General features: G+C 46.7%; 1 protein-coding gene across 1 annotated transcript in view; it reads left to right on the top strand.

Moving 5' to 3' along the window:
- Positions 1–23,675, top strand: part of LOC118374210 (whirlin-like) — a 110,706-nt gene that overhangs the window by 64,398 nt on the left and 22,633 nt on the right. The window contains exons 4-5 of the mRNA XM_052479945.1: positions 6,247–6,473; positions 14,541–14,592. Coding sequence (XP_052335905.1) covers positions 6,247–6,473; positions 14,541–14,592 — 279 coding nt within the window. The remainder of the gene's footprint in view (positions 1–6,246; positions 6,474–14,540; positions 14,593–23,675) is intronic.

Here is a 23,675-nt window from a genome sequence, read left to right as displayed (position 1 = left end):
TCACGCTCAACCGTTTCCCGTGAGTATCAAGAATGGTCCACCACCCAAAGGACATCCAGACAACTTGACACAACTGTGGGAAGCAGTGGAGTCAACATGGGCCGGTATCGCTGTGGAACGCTTTCGACACCTTGTACATCCATGCCCAGACAAATTGAGGCTGTTCTGAGGGCAAATGGGGGGTGGGGGAGCACAACACAGCCCTCAGCTCTTCATCTCTCTGTCGAAGAAACACTGCCAAAATGTCAAGCGCATCTTATTCAATCTTGCAAGAGACCATGCTCACATTTAGAAGAAGTATTGGAAGGATAGGGAGCGTATCTTTTTTCACTGTGACTGACAATCAGAGTTTACACACCATTTTCTTTTACCACTACATCACTGCATGAGATGGAATGACATGGATCACTCCTAAAACCATCCAATTATACACAAATGAATGTTCTATCACCTGTTGGTTATACATGGATGAAGTGATGCATATCCCTGTGAATGATGTGTTAGAGAAATACTTTTGAGAAGCAGGGACATACAACGTTACCTTGGTCAAGCAGATTGAATGCTGTGCTCATGTCTTGATATCTGCAGTGAACCAGCATGTGAGCTAGCGAGATCAGGCTGGTTTAATGAGGCTAATTCAATGTTGCTCTTTCATGACCTTTTCTGGAGCTATTTTGCAGAAGCTGAGAGAAACCTCTCCTCTCCTGTCCTTTCGTGTCCTGTCCACTCCTTTCCTCTCCTTTCCTCTCCTGTCCTCTCCTGTCCACTCCTTTCCTGTCCACTCCACTCCTCTCCTCTCCTGTCCTCTCCTGTCCACTCCTCTCCTGTCCACTCCTCTCCTGTCCTCCACTGTCCACTCCTCTCCTGTCCTCTCCTGTCCACTCCTCTCCTGTCCTGTCATGTCCACTCCTCCCCTCTCCTCTCCTGTCCTCTCCTGTCCACTCCTCTCCTGTCCTGTCGTCTTCTCTCCTGTCCAATCCTGTCCAATCCTCTCCTGTCCTCTCCTCTCCTGTCCACTCCTCTCCTGTCCACTCCTCCCCTGTCCTCTCCTCTCCTGTCCTCTCCACTCCTGTCCACTCCTCTCCTGTCCACTCCTCTCCTGTCATGTCCACTCCTCTACTGTCCTCTCCTGTCCTTTCCTGTCCACTCCTCTCCTGTCCTCTCCCGTCCTGTCCACTCCTCTCCTGTCCACTCCACTCCTGTCCTGTCCTCTCCTGTCCTCTCCACTCCTGTCCTGTCCTGTCATGTCCACTCCTCCCCTCTCCTGTCCTGTCCTCTCCTGTCCACTCCTCTCCTGTCCTCTTCTCTCCTGTCCCATCCTCTCCTCTCCTGTCCACTCCTGTCCTCTCCTCTCCTCTCCTGTCCTCTCCACTCCTGTCCACTCCTCTGCTGTCCTCTCCCTGTCCTCTCCTGTCCACTCCTCTCCTGTCCTCCTGTCCTCTCCTGTCCACTCCTCTCCTGTCCTCTCCTCCCCTGTCCACTCCTCTCCTGTCCTCTCCACTCCTGTCCTCTCCACTCCTGTCCACTCCACTCCTGTCATGTCCACTCCTCTACTGTCATCTCCTGTCCTTTCCTGTCCACTCCTCTCCTATCCACTCCTCTCCTCTCCTCTCCTCTCCTCTCCTCTCCTCTCCTCTCCTCTCCTCTCCTCCTCTCCTGTCCTGTCATGTCCACTCCTCCCCTCTCCTGTCCTCTCCTGTCCTCTCCTGTCCACTCCTCTCCTGTCCTGTCCTCTTCTTTCATGGCCACTCATCTCCTGTCCTCTCCTGTCCACTCCTCTCATGTCCTCTCCTCTCCTGTCCACTCCTCTCCTCTCCTGTCCTCTCCTCTCCTCTCCTGTCCACTCCTCTCCTGTCCACTCCTCTCCTCTCCTGTCCTCTCCACTCCTGTCCACTCCACTCCTGTCCACTCCACTCCTGTCCTCTCCTCTCCTGTTCACTCTTCTCCTGTCCACTCCTCTCCTGTCCTCTCCACTCCTGTCCTCTCCACTCCTGTCCACTCCACTCCTGTCCTCGCCTCTCCTGTTCACTCTTCTCCTGTCCACTCCTCTCCTGTCCTCTCTTCTCCTGCCCACTCCACTCCTGTCCTCTCCTCTCCTGTTCACTCTTCTCCTGTCCTCTCCACTCCTGTCCTCTCCTCTCCTGTTCACTCTTCTCCTGTCCACTCCTCTCCTGTCCTCTCCACTCCTGTCCTCTCCACTCCTGTCCTCTCCTCTCCTGTCCTCTCCACTTCTGTCCACTCCTCTCCTGTCCACTCCTCTCCTCTCCTGTCCTCTCCTCTCCTGTCCACTCCTCTCCTGTCCACTCCTCTCCTGTCCACTCCACTTCTGTCCACTCCTCTCCTGTCCTCTCCACTCCTGTCCTCTCCTCTCCTGTTCACTCTTCTCCTGTCCACTCCACTTCTGTCTTCTCCACTCTTGTCCTCTCCTCTCATGTCCTCTCCTCTCCTGTCCTCTCCTCTCCTGTTCACTCTTCTCCTGTCCACTCCTCTCCTGTCCACTCTTCTCCTGTCCACTCTTCTCCTGTCCACTCCTCTCCTGTCCACTCCTCTCCTGTCCACTCCTCTCCTGTCCACTCCTCTCCTGTCCACTCTTCTCCTGTCCACTCCTGTCTCTCTGTCCACTCTCTCCTGTCCACTCCTCTCCTGTCCTCTCCTCCTCCTGTCCTCTCCTCTCCTGTCCTGTCCACTTCTCCACTCCTCTCCTGTCCACTCTTCTCCTGTCCTCTCCTCTCCTGTCCACTCTTCTCCTGTCCACTCCTCTCCTGTCCACTCCTCTCCTGTCCACTCCTCTCCTGTCCACTCCTCTCCTGTCCACTCTTCTCCTGTCCACTCTTCTCCTGTCCACTCCTCTCCTGTCCACTCCTCTCCTGTCCTCTCCTGTCCACTCCTCTCCTGTCCACTCCTCTCCTGTTCACTCTTCTCCTGTCCTCTCCTCTCCTGTCCACTCTTCTCCTGTCCACTCCTCTCCTGTCCACTCCTCTCCTGTCCTCTCCTCTCCTGTTCACTCTTCTCCTGTCCACTCCTCTCCTGTCCACTCCTCTCCCTGTTCACTCTTCTCCTGTCCTCCTCTCCTGTCCACTCCTCCTGTCCACTCCTCTCCACTCCTCTCCTGTCCACTCCTCCTGTTCACTCCTGTCCTCTCCTCTCCTGTTCACTCTTCTCCTGTCCACTCCTCTCCTGACCTCTCCACTTCTGTCCACTCCTCTCCTGTCCACTCCTCTCCTGTCCACTCCTGTCCTTTCCTGTCCACTCCTCTCCTGTCCTCTCCACTTCTGTCAACTCCTCTCGTGTCCACTCCTGTCCTTTCCTGTCCTCTCCACTTCTGTCCACTCCTCTCCTGTCCACTCCTCTCCTGTCCACTCCTGTCCTGTCCACTCCACTCCTGTCCTCTCCTCTCCTGTCCACTCCTCTCCTGTCCTCTCCACTTCTGTCCACTCCTCTCCTGTCCACTCCTCTACTGTCATGTCCACTCCCGTCCTGTCCTCTACTGTCCTCTCCTGTCCTTTCCTGTCCACTCCTCTCCTGACCTCTCCTGTCCTGTCCTCTCCTCTCCTGTCCACTACTCTCCTGTCCTGTCCTCTCCTATCCTGTCCTATCATATCCACTCCTCTCCTGTCCTGTACTCTCCTGTCCATTCCTCTCCTGTCCTGTCCTCTCCTCTCCTGTCCACTCCCGTTCACTCCCATCCTGTCCTCTCCTGTCCTCTCCTTTCCACTCCTCTCCACTACTCTCCTGTCCACTACTCTCCTGTCCACTCTTCACCTGTCCACTCTATTCCTGTCCTCTCCTCTCCTGTCCTCTCATCTCCTCTCCTGTCCTCTCCTCTCCTGTCCTGGCCTCTGACAGGGGGTAAACTAAACTCCACTAAATACATGATATCAGTCATCCTATCACTGAGGAACAATAAGACACTGTAAAACCGTCCAGGTGTCAGCCCTGTAACGAGGACCTCTATCAGCCAATCTGGATCCAGCTGTTGTCTGTTGGACGGTGTGACATATGATCATGCGTCTGTCCCATCTCTGTGCCCTGACATGGGCTTTAATTATTGTCGTTCCCCCATGGGGATCAGACCAGCCTCCAGCCCTTCCATTACCTTGTCTTTCAACAGGCCAGCCAACTGATTTGTCTGTCTGTCGCTTCTCATCCACAGATAAGCACTCTTTGGCTAGCAACGGGACAGGACCCTCTGAAAAAGAACATTTATTGTCTTTGGGAGATTGTCCATTTGCTCTGCTGGTCTCCTCTATGGCTACTCTCTCAGGCCAACTGGAAACACACCACCTAAAGTCAGCCAACTGTCTTGGCTGCCCAAAATACTTTGCATTGATCTCTCTCTCTCTCTCTCTCTCTCTCTCTCTCTCTCTCTCTCTCTCTCTCTCTCTCTCTCTCTCTCTCTCTCTCTCTCTCTCTGAGAAAGGACAAGAACATTGTGTGTGGAAAATTGCTCCTCTCCTCTAAATCTTGTCCAACTCATAACCATTTTATTTCACACTTCGTCTCAGATGATCAATGAAACGCCACTTGGAAATGATGGTTCAATCTATCTACTTTGAGCATTTGAGTTACAGTATGCTGGAGGAGTCCCATATTGTCACAGAGTAAGCATTACAGAGGCAGGAAGGTTTGAGGGGACACAGACCGTGGGTATGTCCCAAAAATCACCCTAGTGGGGCTCCCGAGTGGTGCAGCGGTCTAAGGCACTGCATCTCAGTGCTAGAGGTGTCACAGACACCGTGGTTCAGGGGTAGGTCGTCATTGTAAATAAGAATTTGTTCTTAACTGACTTGCCTAGTTAAATAAAGGTTCAATAAAAACCTTTCCCTCCAGTGGTTGCAGCTCAAGAGACCTCTGGGGGGTGTAAATCAGGACCTCTCACCCTCCCTCCCTCCCTCCCATCCCTCCCTCCACTTCAATGAGTTATGGAGGTTCACTCAAGCTGATTCGTCCTCTGAATGTAAATGCATTAGTGTTAGGAGGGAGGGAGAGAGAGGAGAGGAGACGTCAATAACTAATTTCTCCCTTTACTTCCTCTTGTGGAAAGAGAATAGGCCAATTGAAGAGGTTCAGTAATGCCACTGTGTCTCCTCAGCTTCTCCTGTGTGTGTCAGATTCTCAGTTCTCTTTTATTTCATGCTGGACTAACTCACAGTCCTTCAATATGTTTTACGTCTGCTGGATAGGATAGAGAGATAAACATGTATCTGGGTGGGAGCTATACCACTCCGGACCACTCACTCATGAGTGGCCAGTAAAATACTGGCCAGTAAAATACATGAGAAATGGAAAAACAACATTCACACACTCCAATGTATATAGAAGTTGTTTCATTGTGAATTTCTATTAAATACTAGTCGCATTACATATTGATACTACAGATTACTATTGTATACCCTGTAGATCAGTAGATGTTTTCCTTACTAATTATTAAGCTAAAATCAAAGCGGAACTGCTTCTCACGAATGTGGAACAGGAAGAATAGGAAAGGGCATAAAACAAAGAAGAGCTTTGATTGTAAATCACCACGTCTGTCAAGTGTTTTGTTTGTGCATTAGAAGAATGAATAGGCTGGGAGATAATAACCATTGATTGTTTTCCCCCAGTGTTGTGTTGTATGAAGGATGTTCCTTCTATAGAATTGGCCTCTTACTGTTCGTGATATCCTCCTATCAGCATTTTCTGTTTTTATTACGAACCATAGATTGATCCTACTCGGTTTAAGTCAATCAAACTGAATTTCTGTCTTTCCCTAGTAGTTCCTTAGCCTGGTGAAACCAGCCTAATCTTGCAAAAGCTCACATGCTGTTTCCCTTTACGTATCAAGTGAAAGGAAAGGTGGGCGAAGCGGTCATTCTACTTGACCAGGCTAGTATCTCCCGTTCCCAGGGTGAAATAAAACTACAGATTGTTTCCAGAATAATATGTGTGTGTGTGAGGGCAGTAGCTAGTCAATAATGAAACTGCGTAGCTTACACATCGCTATGGTGGGTTTGAGTGCACTAAGTTCTGCTTCAGTGTACTTTGTGTTATTGCCTGAACCTTGAGCTGCAGCTCTCAGAATGTCTGCTCTGCTCTCACCTGAATACTGGCCTGGCCTTGACTGTTGGAAGAATGTTCAAGACTATCAGGAAAAGCCATGGCACTTTTGTGTGGGTGTACTTGCGTGTGTGTGTCTGTATCAGTGTCTGTGTGAATACACACCCTCTCTCTACCAGTGCACCCACCCTCTCCTCTCTGTCTGTTCAGGTGGGCGACCAGTTGCTGGAGGTGAATGGGCGGAGCTTCGTGGCCATCCCCCATGACGAGGCGGTGAGGATCCTGAAGACGTGTCGTCACCTGCTGGTGAGGGTGAGGGACGTTGGCCGCGTGCCCCATGCCCGCACCGTGGTGGACCAGACCAAATGGATCAGCAGCCCCATCACCCCTAGCCCACCGCCCATAACAGAGAGCACCGCCAGCCCAGCCGCTACACGGTGAGTTAGCGCCCATAACAGAGAGCACCGCCAGCCCACGCTACATAGTGAGTTAGCGCCCATAACAGAGAGCACCGCCAGCCCAGCCGCTACACAGTGAGTTAGCGCCCATAACAGAGAGCACCGCCAGCCCAGCCGCTACACAGTGAGTTAGCGCCCATAATAGAGAGCACCGCCAGCCCAGGCGCAACATAGTGAGTTAGCGCCCATAACAGAGAGCACCGCCATCCGAGCCGCTACACGGTGAGTTAGCGCCCATAACAGAGAGCACTGCCAACCCAGCCGCTACACGGTGAGTTAGCGCCCATAACAGAGAGCACCGCCAACCCAGACACTACACAGTGAGTTAGCGCCCATAACAGAGAGCACCGCCAGCCCAGCCGCTACACAGTGAGTTAGCGCCCATAACAGAGAGCACCGCCAGCCCAGCCGCTACACAGTGACTTAGCACCCATAACAGAGAGCACCGCCCTCCGAGCCGCTACACGGTGAGTTAGCTGCCATAACAGAGAGCACCGCCAGCCCGCTGCTACACAGTGAGTTAGCGCCCATAACAGAGAGCACCGCCAGCCCAGCCGCTACACGGTGAGTTAGCTGCCATAACAGAGAGCACCGCCAGCCCAGCCGCTACATAGTGAGTTAGCGCCCATAACAGAGAGCACCGCCAGCCCAGCCGCTACACAGTGAGTTAGCGCCCATAACAGAGAGCACCGCCAACCCAGCCGCTACATAGTGAGTTAGCGCCCATAACAGAGAGCACCGCCAGCCCAGCCACTACACAGTGAGTTAGCTACCATAATAGAGAGCACCGCCAGCCCAGCCGCTACACGGTGAGTTAGCGCCCATAAGCGCTGTGTCCCAAAAGGCACCCTATTGCACTACTTTTGACCAGAGCCCTATGGACCATTGGCGATGCATCCTATGAGAGTTTGATGATACCTTTGTTTTCAGTGAAAGGTCATGCTGAAAGACTAATAAAAGCTCCTTCCTCCATTTATGTTAAATTCCCTTTGAAAACCAAACGTCCTTGCATTGTACAATGCACAGTGGCATCGATGTTTCATCTTTAATGTAACAGAGATGAAGTATGTTTGACGCTTTGAACATGGAATGATTTTTCCATTCGATCAGTAATTTTTTCTTTGACCAGAAATAATGTCTTAGGGCATTCATGTCTGCGGTAACATGAAGATTAGCAACGGAATGTAATATATTTCAATTACAATCCAGCCGCCATAGAAGCAATATATAGAATGATCACGTAACTAGGTAACATAATGAAATGACCATTGAATTTCTGACCAGTGTCATTATTCTTCTACAGCTGTCAGTGTCTTCTCATGTGACTGACTGACTAATGCGAGGCAGAATACGTCCAGCTCATTGTTGGAGGAGACTAAGATTCCTTCCCTCTAGGTTTGACAGTGATGTGACAGGCTGCTCAGTTCCAGGGAGAGCTGTCTCTCTCTCCCTCCTTTCCTCTGTTTGTCTTTCTTTCTCTCCCTCCTTCCTTCGGTCTCGCTCTCCCTCGGTCTATCACTCTCTCCCCCCTTATGTCTGTCTGTCTGTCTGTCTGTCTGTCTGTCTGTCTGTCTGTCTGTCTGTCTGTCTGTCTGTCTGTCTGTCTGTCTGTCTGTCTCTCTCTCCCTCCTTTCCTCTGTCTATCTATCTCTCTCTCTCCCTCCTTTCCTCTGTCTATCTATCTGTCTACTTGTCTGTCTCTCCCTCCTTTCCTCTGTCTATCTATATGTCTACTTGTCTGTCTCTCCCTCCTTTCCTCTGTCTATCTATCTGTCTACTTGTCTGTCTCTCCCTCCTTTCCTCTGTCTATCTATCTCTCTCTCCCTCCTTCCCTCTGTCTATCTATCTGTCTATCTGTCTCTCTCTCCCTCCTTTCCTATGTCTATCTATCTGTCTACTTGTATGTCTCTCCCTCCTTTCCTCTGTCTATCTATCTGTCTACTTGTCTCTCTCTCCCTCCTTTCCTCTGTCTATCTATCTGTCTACTTGTCTGTCTCTCCCTCCTTTCCTCTGTCTATCTATCTGTCTATTTGTCTGTCTCTCCCTCCTTTCCTCTGTCTATCTATCTGTCTATTGTATGTCTCTCCTCCTTTCCTCTGTCTGTCTCTCCTCTCCCTCCTTTCCTCTGTCTATCTATCTCTGTCTGTCTCTCCCTCCTTTCCTCTGTCTATCTATCTGTCTATCTGTCTGTCTCTCCCTCCTTTCCTCTGTCTATCTATCTGTCTATCTGTCTGTCTCTCCCTCCTTTCCTCTGTCTATCTATCTGTCTACTGTCTGTCTCTCCCTCCTTTCCTCTGTCTATCTATCTGTCTACGTGTCTGTCTCTCCCTCCTTTCCTCTGTCTATCTATCTGTCTACTTGTCTGTCTCTCCCTCCTTTCCTCTGTCTATCTATCTGTCTACTTGTCTGTCTCTCCCTCCTTTCCTCTGTCTATCTATCTGTCTATCTGTCTGTCTCTCCCTCCTTTCCTCTGTCTATCTATCTGTCTATCTGTCTGTCTCTCCCTCCTTTCCTCTGTCTATCTATCTGTCTATCTGTCTGTCTCTCCTCCTTTCCTCTGTCCTCTGTCTATCTGTCTACTCTGTCTGTCTATCTATCTGTCTACTTGTCTGTCTCTCCCTCCTTTCCTCTGTCTATCTATCTGTCTACTTGTCTGTCTCTCCCTCCTTCCCTCTGTCTATCTATCTGTCTATCCCTCCTTTCCCTCTGTCTATCTGTCTACTTGTCTGTCTCTCCCTCCTTTCCTCTGTCTATCTATCTGTCTATCTGTCTCTCTCTCCCTCCTTTCCTCTGTCCTCTATCTGTCTACTCTGTCTCTCCCTCCTTTCCTCTGTCTATCTATCTGTCTATCTGTCTGTCTCTCCCTCCTTTCCTCTGTCTATCTATCTGTCTATCTGTCTGTCTCTCCCTCCTTTCCTCTGTCTATCTATCTGTCTATCTGTCTGTCTCTCCCTCCTTTCCTCTGTCTATCTATCTGTCTACGTGTCTCTCCCTCCTTTCCTCTGTCTATCTATCTGTCTACTCTGTCTCTCCCTCCTTTCCTGTCTATCTATCTGTCTACTTGTCTGTCTCTCCCTCCTTTCCTCTGTCTATCTATCTGTCTACTTGTCTGTCTCTCCCTCCTTTCCTCTGTCTATCTATCTGTCTACTTGTCTGTCTCTCCCTCCTTCCCTCTGTCTATCTATCTGTCTACTTGTCTGTCTCTCCCTCCTTTCCTCTGTCTATCTATCTGTCTATCTGTCTCTCTCTCCCTCCTTTCCTCTGTCTATCTATCTGTCTACGTGTCTGTCTCTCCCTCCTTTCCTCTGTCTATCTGTCTGTCTACTTGTCTGTCTCTCCCTCCTTTCCTCTATCTGTCTACTTATCTGTCTCTCCCTCCTTCCCTCTGTCTATCTATCTGTCTACTTGTCTGTCTCTCCCTCCTTTCCTCTGTCTATCTATCTGTCTACTTGTCTGTCTCTCCCTCCTTTCCTCTGTCTATCTATCTGTCTACGTGTCTGTCTCTCCCTCCTTTCCTCTGTCTATCTATATGTCTACTTGTCTGTCTCTCCCTCCTTTCCTCTGTCTATCTATCTGTCTACTTGTCTGTCTCTCCCTCCTTTCCTCTGTCTATCTATCTGTCTATCTGTCTCTCTCTCCCTCCTTTCCTCTGTCTATCTATCTGTCTACTTGTCTCTCTCTCCCTCCTTTCCTCTGTCTATCTATATGTCTACTTGTCTGTCTCTCCCTCCTTTCCTCTGTCTATCTATCTGTCTACTTGTCTGTCTCTCCCTCCTTTCCTCTGTCTATCTATCTGTCTACTTGTCTGTCTCTCCCTCCTTTCCTCTGTCTATCTATCTGTCTACTTGTCTGTCTCTCCCTCCTTTCCTCTGTCTATCTATCTGTCTACTTGTCTGTCTCTCCCTCCTTTCCTCTGTCTATCTATCTGTCTACTTGTCTGTCTCTCCCTCCTTTCCTCTGTCTATCTATCTGTCTACTTGTCTGTCTCTCCCTCCTTTCCTCTGTCTCTGTCTGTCTCTCCCTCCTTTCCTCTGTCTATCTGTCTGTCTACTTGTCTGTCTCTCCCTCATTTCCTCTGTCTATCTATCTGTCTACCTGTCTGTCTCTCTCTCCCTCCTTAAATCTGTCTCTCTCTCTCTCCCCCCTTCAATCTGTCTATCTATCTGTCTACTTGTATATCTCTCCCTCCTTTCCTCTGTCTATCTATCTGTCTACTTGTCTGTCTCTCCCTCCTTTCCTCTGTCTATCTATCTGTCTACTTGTCTGTCTCTCCCTCCTTTCCTCTGTCTATCTGTCTGTCTCTCCCTCCTTTCCTCTGTCTATCTATCTGTCTACTTGTCTGTCTCTCCCTCCTTTCCTCTGTCTATCTATCTGTCTACTTGTCTGTCTCTCCCTCCTTTCCTCTGTCTATCTGTCTGTCTCTCCCTCCTTTCGTCTGTCAGTCACTAGCTCTAATGGAGGCCGGTTGATTGAGAGCCCTATAAGGTACACATTTCCCTTCAGCTCCTTTAGAAATCAAGCAAGTGGCTTTAAGTCCTACACTTCATTAAATGCACGTTGCTTGCGAACCACCCAGTTCCCTACATAGTGCACTACTTTTGAGCAAGGCCCTGTGTAGATAATAGGGTACCATTTGGGGTCCATCTGTAGGCTTCCTAGGGAGCTCTGCCACCAGGTCTCCCTGGGTTGCTGTTGTTCTCATGGCCAGACCATACACATTTCAAAGTCAGTCGTGTTTGGGTGTTTGTGTTATTGTAAAATGGGTTTTCTGTTAGTGATTCATTATGGGAGCATCTTTTAAGTTCTACTGTTTTTGTTGCAGGCCATCTTCAGCGCGGGCTACACCTGTATTAGGAAAGGTAAGTCAAATTCTACTATCTCCAATACTTCCCCTAGTTGTGTCAAGTTGGCTGGATGTCCTTTGGGTGGTGGACCATTCTTGATTCACATGGGAAACTGTTACAGTTCTTGACACAAACTGGTGCACCTGGCACCTACTACCATACCCCGTTTAAAAACACTTCAATCGTTTGTCTTGCCCATTCAGCCTCTGAATGGCACACATACACAATACATGTCTCAATTGTCTCAAGGCTTAAAAAATCCTTCTTTAACCCGTCTCCTCCCCTTCATCTACACTGATTGAAGTGGATTTAACAAGTGACATCACCCAGGGATCATAACTTTCACCTGGATTCACCTGGTCAGGCAAGAGCGGTTGTCCTAAATGTTTTGTATACTTAAGCAATAAGGCCCAAGGGGGTGCAGTATATGGCCAATATACCACAGCTAAGGGCTGTCCTTATGCACGACACAACCTGGATACAGCCCTCAGTCGTGGTATATTGGCCAGATACCAGAAACTCACAAGGTACCTTATTGCTATTATAAACTTGTTACCAATGTAATTAGAGCAGTAAAAATAAATGTTGTCTTACCTGTGGTATACGGTCTGATATACCACGGCTGTCAGCCAATCAGCATGCAGAGCTCGAACCAACCAGTTGATAGTCTATCCTGTACTACTTGATACTACTATATCCTCATTGATACATAGAACTGGAATATCAGAGGGTTGACCACAACTCACCACACTAAAAGCCTTTCATACTGATAGTGAACTATCTTCAGATTCAGTCTTCATCTGCTAGTACCATTAACCCATTAACCTCAGCATCACACATGAACTGCACAGGTTGCATCCCAAAAGTAGTGCACAATTAGGGCATAGTGTGCTATATGGGATGCCAAGAAAGGGAAAGCAGTATGATTTACTGGAAGAGAAGAGAGGGCTGCATTTTGAAGAGCTGTGGCTGGCTCTATGCTGGGGCTGGCTCTATGCTGGGGCTGGCTCTATGCTGAGGCTGGCTCTATGCTGGGGCTGGCTGTATGCTGGGGCTGGCTCTCTGCTGGGGCTGGCTCTATGCTGAGGCTGGCTCTATGCTGGGGCTGGCTCTATACTGTTGTCACCATTAAGGTAGAACTTAAGAAACCATGAAGGGTTGGATACTCTATGTATAGTTTTTCACTGTTTTACAGTTAAGAGTAGCTCACCCCTGCTTTGCTTCTCTCTCTATATATATATCCTAACAACTGAAACACTGAAGTGAAGAGGATTTTCAACAATTATAATTCTGGCCTTCTTCACGGGCTGAAAAGTGTTGGTTTTAGCAGTAAGGAAGTCTTTTTTTATCAAGATCCCCTGTCCTCCAAAGGGATCTGAATTTCCCCTTTACTTCAGTGGAACATCCATGACCTCATCGTTAGCTGGACACACTGATCGATTCTTCAAGGGACGGGAAGTGACAGTCTGGCCAAATGCCATCACCATGGCGACACAAAGTCAGCTCTCGTCAATAAAAGAGGGAAGAGGGAATAGAGGAAGAGCACGGACTGTCCTTCGTTAGCGGTCCATAATTAATTGAAGGGGAACACTGAGCATCTAATCACATGATCGGGGAAATGCTGCATTCCCCATTCACCCATCCATCACTGTCATAAAACCTCAAACCTCATTAGCTTTCACTATCACTAAGTTTAATACAGAGAAATGCAATCCAACAGATGACGTGGAATTGATACAGGTTACAGCAATATGACCTTTAGGCGAAGCAGTGTATTTGTCAGCTGAGATACAGTATGTAGATTGAGTTGATCCATTTCTTTGGAGACCCTGAGATTCTCATCCAGTGAACTTGATGGTTGAGCAAGTCTACGCTCTAAGCTTCAATGTTATTATGCCTTACCCTGTACTACTGTGAGTACAGAGTGCTGTATACCTGTGTCCCAGTCAGGTTCCTTACAGAGTGCTGTATACCTGAGTCCCAGTCAGGGTTCTTACAGAGTGCTGTATACCTGAGTCCCAGTCAGGGTCCTTACAGAGTGCTGTATACCTGAGTCCCAGTCAGGGTCCTTACAGAGTGATGTATACCTGAGTCCCAGTCAGGGTTCTTACAGAGTGCTGTATACCTGAGTCCCAGTCAGGGTCCTTACAGAGTGCTGTATACCTGAGTCCCAGTCAGGGTCCTTACAGAGTGCTGTATACCTGAGTCCCAGTCAGGGTCCTTACAGAGTGCTGTATACCTGAGTCCCAGTCAGGGTCCTTACAGAGTGCTGTATACCTGAGTCCCAGTCAGGGTTCCAGAGTGCTGTACAGAGTGCTGCTGTATACCTGAGTCCCAGTCAGGGTTCTGCTGTACAGTGTCCCAGTGCTGTGCTGTATACCTGAGTCCCAGTCAGGGTTCTTACAGAGTGCTGTATACCTGAGTCCCAGTCAGGGTCCTTACAGAGTGCTGTATACCTGAGTCCCAGTCAGGGTCCTTACAGAGTGATGTATACCTGAGTCCCAGTCAGGGTCCTTACAGAGTGCTGTATACCTGAGTCCCAGTCAGGGTCCTTACAGAGTGCTGTATACCTGAGTCCCAGTCAGGGTCCTTACAGAGTGCTGTATACCTGAGTCCCAGTCAGGGTCCTTACAGAGTGCTGTATACCTGAGTCCCAGTCAGGGTCCTTACAGAGTGATGTATACCTGAGTCCCAGTCAGGGTCCTTACAGAGTGCTGTATACCTGAGTCCCAGTCAGGGTTCTTACAGAGTGCTGTATACCTGAGTCCCAGTCAGGGTCCTTACAGAGTGCTGTATACCTGAGTCCCAGTCAGGGTTCTTACAGAGTGCTGTATACCTGAGTCCCAGTCAGGGTTCTTACAGAGTGCTGTATACCTGAGTCCCAGTCAGGGTCCTTACAGAGTGCTGTATACCTGAGTCCCAGTCAGGCTCTCCTAAGGAGCCTTGCAGAGTGCTCCCATGGTGGTGATTAGAGGCAGGGTTCAATAACAGACAGCCCTGACACTCTCACGCACACACTCTCTCACACACACACACACACACACACACACACACACACACACACACACACACACACACACACACCTCTCTTCAAGGTTAGGAGAGTTTGTCACCAATTATGCGGGAGACCGTCACCAAAATCACCCCAGAATGAGAGTTATTTTGAACCTGTGTGTTTATTTCTCCGTCCTGGTCCACCCAGGCCGCAGGCGTGGTCAAGGATAGCAGTGTTCAGTACAAAAATCGGGTTCTCGGTAGGTCCAGGTCCAAACACCAACACCTAAGTCCAAACAGTCCAACTCATACACGATATATATAATGTCTTTCTCTATCGTTCACAGATCCTGCCAGCCCCTTCCTCTCTCTCTTCCTGGTTTGTCATGACCCCTTATCTGCGGATCGGCCCCACCATCTGAGCATTCCTCGTGCTTCTGGGAATTGGCGGTCGGCCATTTTGTGATTTGTCGTTCTGATGGGGATGGCCCTTTTAGTGAAAGGGCAGAGCCTGTTTTATTATTTATTATTATTATTTTTTAAGGGGTGGATCAGCTTAGTATTGCAGAAAGACTGTTGCTTCCATCAATTTAATTGTCTGCATCATATCCAATCTCACATACAGTGGGGCAAAAAAGTAAAAAAGTATTTAGTCAGCTACCAATTGTGCAAGTTCTCCCACTTAAAATCCTACAATGTGATTTTCTGGATTTTTTTTCTCATTTTGTCTGTCATAGTTGAAGTGTCCCTATGATGGAAATTACAGGCCTCTCTCATCTTTTTAAGTGGTTGAACTTGCACATTTGGTGGCTGACTAAATACTTCTTTGCCCCACTGTACATATGAGATGAGTAATGTAGGGTATGTAAACATTATATAAAGTGGCATTGTTTAAAGTGGCGAGTGATACATTTACTACATCAATTTTTCCATTATTAAAGTGGCTGGAGTTGAGTCAGTATGTTGGCGGCAGCCACTCAATGCTAGTGATGGCTGTTTAACAGTCTGATGGCCTTCAGATAGAAGCTGTTTTTCAGTCTCTCGGTCCCAGCTTTGATGCACCTGTACTGACCTCGCCTTCTGGATGATAACAGGGTGAACAGGCAGTGGCTCGGGTGGTAGTTGTCCTTGATGATCTTTATGGCCTTCCTGTGACATCGGGTGGTGTAGGTGTCCTGGAGAGCAGGTAGTTTGCCACCGGTGATGCGTTGTGCAGACCCTGCCACATACCTCTCGTGTCTGAACCGTTGAATTGCGACTCTACTTTGTCTCTATACTGACGCTTAGCTTGTTTGATTGCCGTGCGGAGGGAATAGCTATACTGTTTGTATTCGATCATTTTTCCAGCCGCCTTGCCCTGATTAAAAGCAGTGGTTCGCACTTTCAGTTTTGCGCGAATGCTGCCATCAATCCATGGTTTCTGGTCGGGGAAGGTTTTAATAGTCGCCGTGGGTACAACATCACTGATGCATTTGCTATTAAACTCACTCACCAAATCAGCATATACATCAATGGTGTTGTTTGATGCTATCCGGAACATATCTCAGTCCACGTGATCGAAGCAATCTTGAAGCGTGGAATCAGATTGGTCGGACCAGCGTTGAACAGACCTGAGCATGGGCGTTTCCTGTTTTAGTTTCTGTCTATAGGCTGGGAGCAACAAAATGGAGTTGTGGTCAGAGGGCAAGGGAGGGCTTTGTATGCGTCGCGGAAGTTAGAGTAACAATGATCCAGGAAATTTAGGGAGCCTTGATTTCAACTTAGCCAGTAAAAATCTCCAGCTACTTACAATCAAATGCCGACTGCATTATATACCAAGAGAATTCTCTTCGATCATTATCACAGTCGTGTTTATCCCCCCCAAGCAGACACTTCGGCTGAAAGATCTTCATTGGACAATATGTAAACTGGAAACCACATATCCTGATTCTGCATTTATTGTAATTCTAGGTCAGGTGAACAAAAGGACTTGAGTTCCTGTATGTTGTTATGATCACACCACTACTCGTTAATCATAAGGCATACACCCCCGCCCTTCTTCTTACCAGAGAGATGTTTGTTTCTGTCGGCGCGATACGTGAAGGAACCAGGTGGGTGTACTGACTCTGATAACGTATCCTGAGTGAGCCGTGTTTCCGTGAAACAAAGAACATTACAGTCTTTGATGTCTCTCTGGAATGCTACCCTTGCTCGGATTTCGTCTACCTTGTTGTCAAGAGACTGGACATTGGCTAGTAGTATACTCGGGAGCAGTGCGCGATGTGCCCGTCTACGGAGCCTGACCAGAAGACCGCTCCGTCTGCCCCTTCTGTGGCACCGTTGTTTTGGGTCGCCTGCTGGGATCTGATCCATTGTCCTGGGTGGTGGACCAAACAGAGGATCCGCTTTGGGAAAGTCGTATTCCTGCTCATAATGTTGGTAAGTTGACGTTGCTCTTATATCAAATAGTTTCTATACAATAATAGTTCCTTCCGGTAGTATGTAATAAGACTTAAGATTTCCTGGGGTAACAGCGAAAGAAATAATACATAAAAAAATCCAAATACTGCATAGTTTCCTAGGAACGCGAAGCGAGGCGGCCATCTCTAGCGGCGTCGGATGTATTAGTCCCATCCTTCAGCTCCATTCAACCCCTTCCATCTATCTCTCAACACCATTCATTTTGGATTTCTATTTGTCATATATTTTTCAACTGTACTGTGATGCTTGACAAAAGTACTGAACCTTTCTATTCTCATAGCTTCTTCAGGTTGTAAATTAAAAATAAACATTTTTGCTAAATTATTATATTATATTATTGATTGATTGACAATCGATTTTCAAATCACCTAGTATTGCTATCTGTAGCGTTAGTTCTAGGCAAATGTTGCAACTCTTCAGCCATTCCTGGACCTGTGACCAAAAATGATCTACATATGGACAGTACCAAATAAATGACTGAAAAATCTGCAGAGCTGGGAAGATTGTATCCCCCATATATATAACATTCTATTGGTTGCAAGAATTTTGTATAGTGATTTAAATGGAAAAATTCTAAGTTTAGAATCTGTCGTTGTTTTGCGTATCAATTCATAAACCATGTGCCATGGAATGGGGACATCGGAAATGTATATGGCACAGCGGTCAGTTTTATGTCCTTAAATTAAATTGGTATATGTTTTTATTTATCACTGTCACACCCTGACCATAGATATCTCTGTTTTCTTTCTATTTTGGTTAGGTCAGAGTGTGACTGGGGTGGGTACGCTAGTTTTTGTATTGTCTAGGGGTTTTGGATGTCTAGGGGTTTTTGTATTTCTATGTTGGCCTGATATGGTTCTCAATCAGAGGCAGCTGTTTATTGTTGTCTCTGATTAGGGATATATTTAGGCAGCCATTTCCCTTTTGTGTTTTGTGTTTTTATGTGTAGTTGCCTGTCAGCACTCGTTTGTATAGCTTCACAGTTCCTTTTGTTATTTTGTTAGTTTGTTCAGTTTTTCATTCTGTAAATAAATAAGAATGTATGCATACCACGCTGCGCCTTGGTCCGATTCTTATAACGAACGTGACAATCACACTTTTCTTTAACCATGTATGTCGGCCCTGTATTAAAGAACATAAAAGTTTCTTACTTTTTCCCCTTCTACTTGCCTCTTCCATTTTTGTGGTATTGCTGCAATTAGTTGGTTGTAATTTTGGGTAGAGAAGACATTTCCATATGTCTGTGTTAGCTGCATGTGTGACATAACTCCGCCAGTCCTATTTATGATATCATTCACTAAAGTTAGACCTTTTTTAAACATTTCTTCCAAAAATATATATTTTTGAATCAATTAGTATATTTGAGTTTAACCACATTATTTGTTCTGTCTTTTCAGTTGGATTAAACTGAAATTGCAACCAACTTTCTAAGGCTTGTTTAAAAAAATAAAGATATTTTGGAGATCATTTCCTTTTCAAACAACCGAAAGTGAGCAGGTGTAATCTGAATAAAGGGGAAAAGGCCCTTCTTGAACATAGGATGAGACATTCCTATCAATTTACTAGAGAACCAGTTTGGATTTAATATAACTTTTGTGTGACTGATGCCTTTAGTGAGAGGTCTGATGCTTTAATATTTAATCATTTCTGCCATTTCTGGCTTGCCGTTCCGAATAAAATGGAATGTTTTTGTTCATATAATTTAAAAAGCAGGTCACTAGGTGTAGGCAAAGCCATAAGCAAATAGGTCAACTGATATGACTAAAGAGTTAATCAGGGCGATTTTTCCACAAATAGACAGGTATTTTACTCTCCATGGTAGCAAGATCTTATCTATTTTTGCTAACTTTCTATAAAGATTTATTGGAGTGAGATCATTTCTTTCTTTCAGGATGTGTATACCGAGTATGTCCACATCCCCTTCAGACCATTTAATTGGTAAACTACACAGTCATGTAAAATGTGCATTTTTTTGTGATCCAACACGTAATATAGTGACACTTATCATAATTTGGTTTTAATCCAGAGAGGATAGCAAAAGGTATGTAGGTCCACTATGAGGCTGTGGAGGGATTCTAATTGTGGTTTTAATCCAGAGAGGATAGCAAAAGGTATGTAGGTCCACTATGAGGCTGTGGAGGGATTCTAATTGTGGTTTTAATCCAGAGAGGATAGCAAAAGGTATGTAGGTCCACTATGAGGCTGTGGAGGGATTCTAATTGTGGTTTTAATCCAGAGAGGATAGCAAAAGGTATGTAGATCCACTATGAGGCTGTGGAAGGATTCTAATTGTGGTTTTAATCCAGAGAGGATAGCAAAAGGTATGTAGGTCCACTATGAGGCTGTGGAGGGATTCTAATTGTGGTTTTAATCCAGAGAGGATAGCAAAAGGTATGTAGATCCACTATGAGGCTGTGGAAGGATTCTAATTGTGGTTTTAATCCAGAGAGGATAGCAAAAGGTATGTAGGTCCACTATGAGGCTGTGGAGGGATTCTAATTGTGGTTTTAATCCAGAGAGGATAGCAAAAGGTATGTAGATCCACTATGAGGCTGTGGAAGGATTCTAATTGTGGTTTTAAATGAAAAATGAATCATCAGCGTACAATGACACCTTTGTTTTTAAGCCACGGATTTCTAATACCTTAATATTATTGTTGGATATAATTTTAACAGCTAACATTTCAATGGCAATAATAAATAGATATGTCGATAGTGGACAACCTTGTTTTACTTCTCTAGATAGTTGAAAACTATACATAACTTTAACCCATTTTATAAGAGATTCCCCAAAATTGATATATAAGAGCCCGTTTATTAGTCCTGCCCTCACATATCTGCCATTTATCACTCAACCCACTTCTTTGCCACAGCACACAAAAACACAAACACACAAACACAAACACAAACACACTCATACACACAAACACACACTCATTCAAATCAAATCAAATTTATTTATATAGCCCTTCGTACATCAACTGATATCTCAAAGTGCTGTACAGAAACCCAGCCTAAAACCCCAAACAGCAAGCAATGCAGGTGTAGAAGCACGGTGGCTAGGAAAAACTCCCTAGAAAGGCCAAAACCTAGGAAGAAACCTAGAGAGGAACCAGGCTATGTGCGGTGGCCAGTCCTCTTCTGGCTGTGCCGGGTGGAGATTATAACAGAACATGGCCAAGATGTTCAAATGTTCATAAATGACCAGCATGGTCAAATAATAACAAGGCAGAACAGTTGAAACTGGAGCAGCAGCACAGTCAGGTGGACTGGGGACAGCAAGAAGTCATCATGTCAGGTCGTCCTGGGGCACGGTCCTTGGGCTCAGGTCCTCCGAGAGAGAGAAAGAAAGAGAGAATTAGAGAGAGCATATGTGGGGTGGCCAGTCCTCTTCTGGCTGTGCCGGGTGGAGATTATAACAGAACATGGCCAAGATGTTCAAATGTTCATAAATGACCAGCATGGTCAAATAATAGTAAGGCAGAACAGTTGAAACTGGAGCAGCAGCATGGCCAGGTGGACTGGGGACAGCAAGGAGTCATCATGTCAGGTAGTCCTGGGGCATGGTCCTAGGGCTCAGGTCAGTTGAAACTGGAGCAGCAGCATGGCCAGGTGGACTGGGGACAGCAAGGAGTCATCATGTCAGGTAGTCCTGGGGCATGGTCCTAGGGCTCAGGTCCTCCGAGAGAGAGAAAGAAAGAAGGAGAGAATTAGAGAACGCACACTTAGATTCACACAGGACACTGAATAGGACAGGAGAAGTACTCCAGATATAGCAAACTGACCCTAAAACACACACTCATACACACAAACACACACACTCAATTGTCATAAAAGAATCAGGAGACACAGGGGACCACCACTGTACAGCAAGGGAACTAGGTGGACACAGGAATGTGTGTGTGCGCGTGCATGCATGTGCGTGTGTGTGTGTCGCGGGTGGGGGGGGGGGGTAATTGACAGTGTCCAGGGCCCTCAGAAGGGATTTGCTCCGGTCAGGACAGACTGCTCTTCAAGGTTATGACTTTAAATGCAGTTTGAGTTCTGGCAGCCACGGAGAGGCTAATGGCCCCTGAACCAATATCACACACACACTCTCAGACACACACATACCAATCTCTCACACAGTCTCCCACATCAGCAGGAGGAGAGAACACTCTATGCTGCTGCCCGTTGAGGAGCAAGGACTCTTGATCAATACAAATTCTTCCTAACTCACAACAACTGTGAAATGATACAAGTACTATAAAACACATACCCTGTCTGTACTTCTTCTAATATAGACCAATACATTCAAACGAGCAGCAATCAACCGCTTCTTAACGTGTTGTCTCATCTTGTGAACATTGCAGCTTTGTTTCCAAAGAGGGACATCCTTTGTTAGGATGTGTCCCAAATCACACCCTATTCTCTATATAGTCTTCTACTTTTGATCAGAGCCAACAGTGAATAGGGTGCCATATATGACACATCCTCATTGTCCCGAATGCATTCACTCATCTGGCCTCACACGGAACCCAAACTGGTTGCGCATATGCGCCATCGTGCGGTATCGTGCATACATTTATTTTGCCCCCCCACACCAGATCACCACACGCAGGTTAAAATATCAAAACAAACTCTGAACCAATGACATTAATTTGGGGACAGGTCGAAAAGCATTAAACATGTATGGCAATTTAGCTAGTTAGCTTGCTAGGTAACGTTAATTTGTCCTATTTAGCTAGCTTGCTGTTGGTAGCTAATTTGTCCTGGGATATAAACATTGATTTGTTATTTTTCCTGAAATGCACAAGAACCTCTACTCCGACAATTCATCCACACATAAAACGGCCAACCAAATCATTTCTAGTCATATCTTCTCCTTCCAGGCTTTTTCATTGTTTAACTTATATGGTGATGGCATCTAAACTTTCATTGTTTTACCACAACTACCGGCAAAACAGTTAGTCTTTCAGTCACCCACGTGGGTATAACCAATGAGGAGATGGGAGAGGCAAGACTTTCAGTGTGATCTGCGTCAGAAATAGGAATGAGTTCTATTTTAGCCCTCGGTGTCGCAGACGCTCCTTGGCGCGCAATAATTGAATAACATGGATTTCTAAATTTAATTTGCGACGCTCGCGCACGCGACGTGTCCGGTCTGGTCAGCATGTTAGGTTGTTGAAACGGCACTAACCTGTACTAAATCAACATGCCCTGACCACCCATCTCCAATCACAAAGCTCATTAGTTGCAGACTGACAAAAGCCACAGAGTTTGGACTCATTCCTGATGATTAGATGTTCAAATTTAGTGATGTTGTTGTAAGCATTCTGTTGTCCTTCTCTGTCTACAATGACAATGGAGGAAAGAAAGAGAGGGGGAGAGACAGGTGAGTGTATGATACAGTGTTTTATCTTTTTGTCATTGATGATGCTGAAAATGTTTTCTCCACAGTGTTCCCTGTCCTTCATCCTGCTGTATCAGACTAGCAGTGTTTTCTCCACAGTGTTCCCTGTCCTTCATCCTGCTGTATCAGACTAGCAGTGTTTTCTCCACAGTGTTCCCTGTCCTTCATCCTGCTGTATCAAACTAGCAGTGTTTTCTCCACAGTGTTCCCTGTCCTTCATCCTGCTGTATCAGACTAGCAGTGTTTTCTCCACAGTGTTCCCTGTCCTTCATCCTGCTGTATCAGACTAGCAGTGTTTTCTCCACAGTGTTCCCTGTCCTTCATCCTGCTGTATCAGACTAGCAGTGTTTTCTCCACAGTGTTCCCTGTCCTTCATCCTGCTATATCAGACTCGCAGTGTTTTCTCCACAGTGTTCCCTGTTCTTCATCCTGCTGTATCAGACTAGCAGTGTTTTCTCCACAGTGTTCCCTGTTCATCCTGCTATATCAGACTAGCAGTGTTTTCTCCAGTGTTTCCTGTCCTTCATCCTGCTGTAGCAGACTAGCAGTGTTTTCTCCACAGTGTTCCCTGTCCTTCATCCTGTTGTAGCAGACTAGCAGTGTTTTCTCCACAGTGTTCCTGTCCTTCATCCTGCTGTATCAGACTAGCAGTGTTTTCTCCAGTGTTTCCTGTCCTTCATCCTGCTGTATCAGACTAGCAGTGTTTTCTCCAGTGTTCCCTGTCCTTCATCCTGCTGTATCAGACTAGCAGTGTTTTCTCCAGTGTTCCCTGTCCTTCATCCTGTTGTAGCAGACTAGCAGTGTTTTCTCCAGTGTTACCTGTCCTTCATCCTGTCCTAGCAGTATTTTTCTCCAGTGTTACCTGTCCTTCATCCTGCTGTATCAGACTAGCAGTGTTTTATCCATCAGTGTTACCTGTCCTTCATCCTGCTGTATCAGACTAGCAGTGTTTTCTCCAGTGTTACCTGTCCTTCATCCTGCTGTATCAGACTAGCAGTGTTTTCTCCAGTGTTACCTGTCCTTCATCCTGCTGAATGAGACTAGCAGTGTTTTCTCCACAGTGTTTCCTGTCCTTCATCCTGTTGTAGCAGACTAGCAGTGTTTTCTCCAGTGTTCCCTGTCCTTCATCCTGCTGTATCAGACTAGCAGTGTTTTCTCCACAGTGTTCCCTGTCCTTCATCCTGCTGTATCAGACTAGCAGTGTTTTCTCCACAGTGTTCCCTGTCCTTCATCCTGCTGTATCAGACTAGTGTTTTCTCCACAGTGTTCCTGTCAGTGTTTTCTCCCTGCTGTACAGTGTTCCCACAGTGTTCCTTCCTTCATCCTGCTGTATCAGACTAGCAGTGTTTTCTCCACAGTGTTCCCTGTCCTTCATCCTGCTGTATCAGACTAGCAGTGTTTTCTCCACAGTGTTCCCTGTCCTTCATCCTGTTGTAGCAGACTAGCAGTGTTTTCTCCACAGTGTTCCCTGTCCTTCATCCTGCTGTATCAG

The sequence above is a fragment of the Oncorhynchus keta genome, chromosome 25 (assembly GCF_023373465.1).
Source record: "Oncorhynchus keta strain PuntledgeMale-10-30-2019 chromosome 25, Oket_V2, whole genome shotgun sequence".
NCBI lineage: Eukaryota > Metazoa > Chordata > Actinopteri > Salmoniformes > Salmonidae > Oncorhynchus > Oncorhynchus keta.
The sequence above is the reverse complement of the archived record's forward strand: the minus strand, read 5'-3'. Positions and strand labels throughout refer to the sequence as shown.